At 36.4% G+C, this 6664-nt stretch overlaps 1 protein-coding gene across 1 annotated transcript in view; it reads right to left on the reverse strand.

The window, feature by feature from the left end:
• The window catches only part of PPM1E (protein phosphatase, Mg2+/Mn2+ dependent 1E), a 211952-nt gene that overhangs the window by 16530 nt on the left and 188758 nt on the right, over positions 1 to 6664 (reverse strand). The window contains exon 2 of the mRNA XM_004377867.3: positions 5712 to 5830. Within this exon, the coding sequence (XP_004377924.1) occupies positions 5712 to 5830 (119 nt within the window). The remainder of the gene's footprint in view (positions 1 to 5711; positions 5831 to 6664) is intronic.

Here is a 6664-nt window from a genome sequence, read left to right on the forward strand (position 1 = left end):
AGCCTCTCTCCATTAAGAATGATGTTGGCCGTTGGTTTTGCATAGATGCCCTTTATTATGTTGAGAAATTTCCCTTGTATACCTATTTTATTGAGAGTTTTTGTCAGGAATGGGTGTTGGACTTTGTCGAATGCCTTTTCTGCATCAATTGAGATGATCATGTGATTCTTTTGTTTACTTTTATTTATGTGGTGGATTACGTTGATTGATTTTCTAATGTTGAACCATCCTTGCATACCTGGTATGAAGCCTGCTTGGTCGTGGTATATTATTTTTTTGATATGATGCTGAATTCTATTTGCTAGAATTTTGTTAAGAATTTTTGCATCTACATTCATGAGAGATATGGGTCTGTAATTCTCTTTTTTTGTGACGTGTTTGCTTGGTTTTGGTATCAGCGTTACGCTGGCTTCATAGAATGAATTTGGAAGTGTTGTTTCCTCTTCTATGCTCTGAAATAGCTTGAGTAGTACTGGTACAAGCTCTTCTGTAAATGTTTTGTAGAATTCTCCAGTGAAGCCGTCTGGGCCAGGGCTTTTTTTGGTTGGGACTTTTTTTTATTAGCTTTTCAATCGCTTCTCTTGTTGTGGGTCTGTTCAGATTTTCAAGATCACTTTGTTGTAGTTTGGGTAGGCCGTGGCAACACCTTTTTTTTTTTTTTTTTTTAAGCACCAACTGCCAGAGACTCCCTCTTTCTGCCAGCAGTTTCCTCCTTGTATCACTCTAACCCACCTGGTCTCTGCAGCAGCATAGGCCCCCAGATGCAGACTCTGTCATGGGTGTGTCCTGTTTGACTCAATCACAACAGAGGATTGCAATGCAACCAAGTGGATTCAGAACTTTGAAGGAGAAAGGGGTAGGGGGAAACAAATAACTGACATTAACTATCAGGGTAGTTCCTGGATTCCCAGATAATAATAGAAACTTCTGTATCATTCCTGTATATTATTTTTATTACACAGACCTGCACTGTCCAATCAGGTAGCCACTAGCCACATATGGCTATTTAAATTTAAATTAATTAAAATTAAATGACATTTAAAATTTAGTTCCTTGGTTGCATTAGCTATATTTCAAGTGCTCAGTAACCACACATGGCTAGTGGCTACCGTATTGGGCAATGCAGCTAGAGAACATTTTCATCATTGCAGAATTAGATGCTGTAATTGGACAGTGCTAGTGTAGACAAATTAAATTGGTTAGGGGAAGCAGTACCACTAGATCTATCTATACCCTCACCCAGTGGCTCCCTCCCTTGTGCCCCCATTACACTTTTTTCATACCATCTATTACAACTTTTACTACATTTTGTAGCAACAGATAACATTTATTGAGTATTTGCTATGTTCTAAGGACTCCAGAATATTTCACAAATAGTTAAAACCAGTCTCAGTTCTCAAGTCTATCGAACGCTAAAGCCCGTGCTCTTCATTTCCCAATTAGAACTGCAGATAGAGGCTGTGTCTTAATTGTCCTTGATTAGTCATAGTACAATACTTAGCAGATAGCAGAGGCTCATTAGGTGCTGGTTAAATAAATAAGCCAACTGATTTATAAAATTAATCACTAAAATATTAAAATATGTACATGCTTCTTGATCCTCTATTCTGTTCCACTGATCTCTCCATCTGTTTCTACAATGGTACCATTATCTTTAAATCACTGTAGTTTTATAATGTTTTAATATCAGGAGGACTCTTAATTTTTTTAAGAGATTTTTCTTGTATAGTTTACTGTGTTTATTCTTCCAGATGAGTTTTACAATCGTTTTGCCAAATTTTGGGAGGAAACCTGCTGGCACTGTGTTTGGGATCACATTGAATTTATAGATTAATTTGGGAAAATTTGACATCTTTTTCATATTGAATCTTATCCTGGAACAAGTTACATTGTTTCATTAAATCCTCTTTTTATGTTGCTCAAAACAGCTTTAACATTGGTCCTTCATATTTCTTAATCAGTTTATTCCTAGTTATTTTACTTTATTTTCTATTTTGAGTCAGAACCTCGCTTTAATGTGTTATTTGCCACCTAGCAAATATTTCTCCTTGTTCAGTAACATTTCTTCCTCTACTCTCCACCCATGTGCATCTAGGGGTAGAACATGTGATTTGAGTCTAGCCAAGTAGAGAGTCACATTTTGGACTCATAGTGATTGGTTCAGGAATGGGAAATGATCCAAGCTAGAACAAGTAGAGTGAATCCTGGGACTTACATAAGAGCAACTGAGAAAAGCTACTCTTTTTTTTTTTTCCTGCTCAATTTGAACCTGGGTAGATGAAGGCCTGGCACTCCTAGCAACCATCTTACTATCTCATGGAGCCTGAAAATAGAGCTGAGAGTTGGAGAAATGCCAAGTTCTGATGACATCTTTTCAAACCTTGAATCTAGCTATGCTTGAAGTCACCCTGACCCTGAAGCCAGTTTAAGTTGTGTTTTTGGTCATTTCCAACAAAAAAATTTCTGAGTGATACAATGAGAATTCTTCATCATTATTAACCATAAATGTTAGGTTTTGGTTTGAGTCAAATTTTGTCCTAACATGTCCAAGATGTATCCATCTAGTCCTATTCTAAGAATCTTTTTTAAAAAAATTAAGAATGGATATTGAATTTTATCACATGCTTCTTTTGGCATGTTTAGAGATGACTGTGTTTTCTTTTGGACTATTAATATATGTTATGCTAATAGAGTTCCCAGTATTTCTGTTTTATTCACTGCTGTTTCCCCAGTACAATGCTAAGTATTTTGTAGGCCCTCAATACAATACTCATTGAATGAATTAACTGTTGTACTCTCTATATAAATATTTTACTTAGAAATTTTTTTTATTGTACTTTAGATGGTTTACAGAACAAATAGTTTCTCATTAAACAGTCAGTACGCATATTGTTTTATGACATTGTTTAACAACCCCACGACACGTCAACATTCTCCCTTCTTGACCTTGGAGGACTTTTTTTGGTGAAAATATACATAGCCAAAGTTACACCATTTCAAAAGTTTTTAATGTACAATTCAGTGACATCAATTACATTCTTCCAGTTGTGCTGCTATTCTCACTTTCCTTTTCCAGATTATTCCATCACCATTATCTTCAACTCGCTGCCCCCTAGGCTTCCCATCAAAACTTTTGAGTTGCTGTTGTCAATTTGATCTCACACAGATAATTCTTTTTTTTTTATTTTTTTTACCTTAGATGAAGTTCACAGAACAAATAGTTTCTCATTAAACAGTTAGTACACATATCGCCCTATGACAATGGTTAACAACCCCATGACATGTCAGTACTGTCCCTTCTCAACCTTGGGTTCCCTATCACCAGCTTTCTTGTCCCCTCCTGCCTTCAAGTCCTTGTCCCTGTGTCTCATTAGTCCCATTTTGTTTTATGGGGCTGTCCAATCCCTGGCTGAACGGTGAACCTCAGGAGTGACTTCACCACTGAGCTAAAAGGGTGTCTGGGGGCCACACTCTCGGGGTTTCTCCAGTCTGTCAGGCCAGTAAATCTGGTCTTTTTTTGTGAGTTAGAATTTTTTTCTACATCCTTCTCCAGTTCTGTCCAGGACCGTCTGTTGTGATCCCAGTCAGAGCAGTTAGTGGTGGTAGCCGGGTACCATCTAGCTGTATACTTAAAATTTTTTAACTGATTACTAAGACTGGTCTCATTTTCTTTTTTAGTTTTGTCTGAGGCAGGTTTTGGTATCAGTGTGAATTTTCCTTCTGTCTCTGTGCAATTGGAAGTTTCATTTTGAAAAGCATTGGAATTATCTACCTTTGTTTGAAAATGTTCACCAGTGGAATTACCTAGCACTTATCCTTCTAGGGGAGACAACTGCTTGACAATTTCTTCAATCTCTTTTTTCTTAGGTAAACATTAATTTATATTTTTCTAGAAAATATCTAGAGGTTTATAAATTTATTTACACAAAGTTTTCATAATTATTTTAATTTCCTCTTTATTGATTATTTCCCCTGCTTGTTTCTAATTTTTACATTGGGATATTTCAAATTGGTTTCAGGTTGTCTGGACAGAAGTTATATCTGCTAAACTGAATTTGAGCCAAGTCAGATATGCAAGATCACTTATCAAGGGCACCATTAGGAATGATGTAAACATGAACTTTCAAGCTAAGGATTTTTAAATAAAAAGTCTGCTTTTGGAAACAGCAAAATGGAGGGGCAAAAGGCAGTGGGTAGGGACTCCAGTGCCTTTAAGCCAGTGACAGCAGGCCTTATTCAGTATGCTCATTTGCCCAGTCTGAAGTATAGATAAACACAATATGCCCTGCAGAGATTCTCCTCAGTGCAGTTCACACTGAGGCGATTTCTGTTAAATTGATTAAGGGTTTGCAAATGGTTTAGAATTACAGTGGATCAGTCTGAATCACAGTAATGGCATGGAGACATTCAGAAATGTCCAGTGGTAATCTCTGGGAAAAACAAAATCAGAATGACCAATGATACCAATCAAAAATAAAACCCTTATAAAGTAGGCATGTAAGAAAACACCTCAATTTTGCTACATTATTCTCCATCTACAGGGAATGGTGTAGGACATCAATACATAAATAATTGCTGCTTGAAATGGAAAAATAAAAGAGGGGTGCAAAAAAGAGAAAATTGTCCAGAGTAGCAATCCACCCCCTCACAGCTGTAAATTACTCATCAGTCGTTAATGTCATTGTACTGAGCTAGAGCTGAGTCAGCCGTCATCCTGGCTGCAGTGAAGCAGAATTAATCTTCCTCCTCTTTTCATTATAGGGCTTTTACTTCATGCAACAGCACCAGAGAAAAGACCAATGCACTGTAGCAGGAATTCCATCCAATTTGACTCTGGAACAACTTGGTTCCAGGTGAACCAATTACTATCAATAAAAACAAGTGAAGGAATTCATTCCTTGCCAATTTTCTGTCAAAAACAAATCTAGAGATAAAGGAAGAACAGGAATGTTTACTTTTATATCTTTCTCACATTCTCTGCAATCTAGCTACTCTGATTCATTATGTACCATGTTTAAAGGCAAATGCTTAAAATAGAATAACATGAAATATTAAAAACATTGAATAATTTTGAGTAATAATTCCCTTATTTTAAAATGCAACAGTATTTCTTTAGAGTCTGTCAAATATGTATAATCCTAATACATTAATAAATATGCCTTCATTAATAAATAGAGCCTCATAATTTGCCTGGAAAAAAAGATGTACAACGATCCATGCAATTAAATCACATATATCTGTCATAAAGAGCTCTATTGGTAGATATGAAATTTAATATAATTAATAAGCTTTGTTACAACTGATTTCTTGAATTTTCATATCTGATTTTTTACTTGGATTCTTGAAGGTAAGCGAAAAGTTTTAAATGGGTTTTCCTCAAACTCTCCCTCCTCCCACCTGGTCATCTTTTCTGTCTTCACATTCCCTACTTTACTCTTTCCATTTATCCAGATATTGTTTATGACATCCTCCGGTTGCTCCAGTTACCTTCATATACCAGTGTATCTTTTTCAAGATATCACCTGTATTTTTTCCTCCACTTCTCTCCTTTTACTGATTTATTAAAACAATTTTTTTTCATGCTACCATTATATAATCAACTAGTTGGGTAAATGTAATTAGATGTAGTATTTTTCAGACATTTTCTGTGGATCACTAAACATGAAAAGATTTTAGTATTTTTAAACAAATAATGTAGAGAGGCCACTCACCCACAGTCCCTTCTGCGCCATCCGTTTCCTTTGGTATGTAATGTGCAGAAAGATCACTCTGAAGGACTTCATCTGACGTGGCTCTGGCTAAAGCAGCAGCCAAAAAGGACGGGCAATTACTGAAAGAAAAAAATAAAAGGCTATTTTAAGAAAGAATTAGAAAACAATACATTTAACATCCACCACTCTTAACATCCACTACTCATGTGTCGGTTTGTCGTACTGTGGTGGCTTGTGTGATGCTGGAAGCTATGCCACCAGTATTTCAAATACCAGCAGGGTTACACATGGTGGACAGATTTCAGCGGAACTTCCAGACTAAAACAGACTAGGAAGAAGGACCTGGAGGTCTACTTCTGAAAAAACTGACCAGTGAAAACATTACGAATAGTAGCGGAACATTGTCTGATATAGTGCCAGAAGATGAGGTCCTCAGGTCGGAAGACACTCAAAATACGACGGTAGAAGAGCTGCCTCCTCAAAGTAGAGTCAACCTTAATGACGTGGATGGAGTCAAGCCTTCAGGACCTTCATTTGCTGATGTGAAACGACTTAAAATGAGAAGAAACAGCTGCAAACATCCATTAATCAGAACATGGAATGTACGAAGTATGAATCTAGGAAAATTGGAAATGGTCAGAAATGAAATGGAATGCATAAAGATAAGTATCCTAGGCATTAATGAGCTGAAATGAACTGGTATTGGCCATTTTAAGTCCAAAAAACATATGGTGTACTATGCCAGGAATGACAAATTTAAGAGGAATGGCATTGCATTCATCATCCAAAAAAAAAAAAAAAAAAGCAGAGAAACTGCAAATACCTACCTTTGCATCATCTATGTCAAAAACATCACACCAAGGAGACTTAATGCCTTTAATTGCCAGGTCAAATGAACAGGTGAAAAAAGCTACCTGAATTAAATCTGAAAACAAAACAAAGAAAGGTAAATT

Source organism: Trichechus manatus, unplaced genomic scaffold, assembly GCF_000243295.1.
Source record: "Trichechus manatus latirostris isolate Lorelei unplaced genomic scaffold, TriManLat1.0 scaffold00054, whole genome shotgun sequence".
Lineage (NCBI taxonomy): Eukaryota > Metazoa > Chordata > Mammalia > Sirenia > Trichechidae > Trichechus > Trichechus manatus.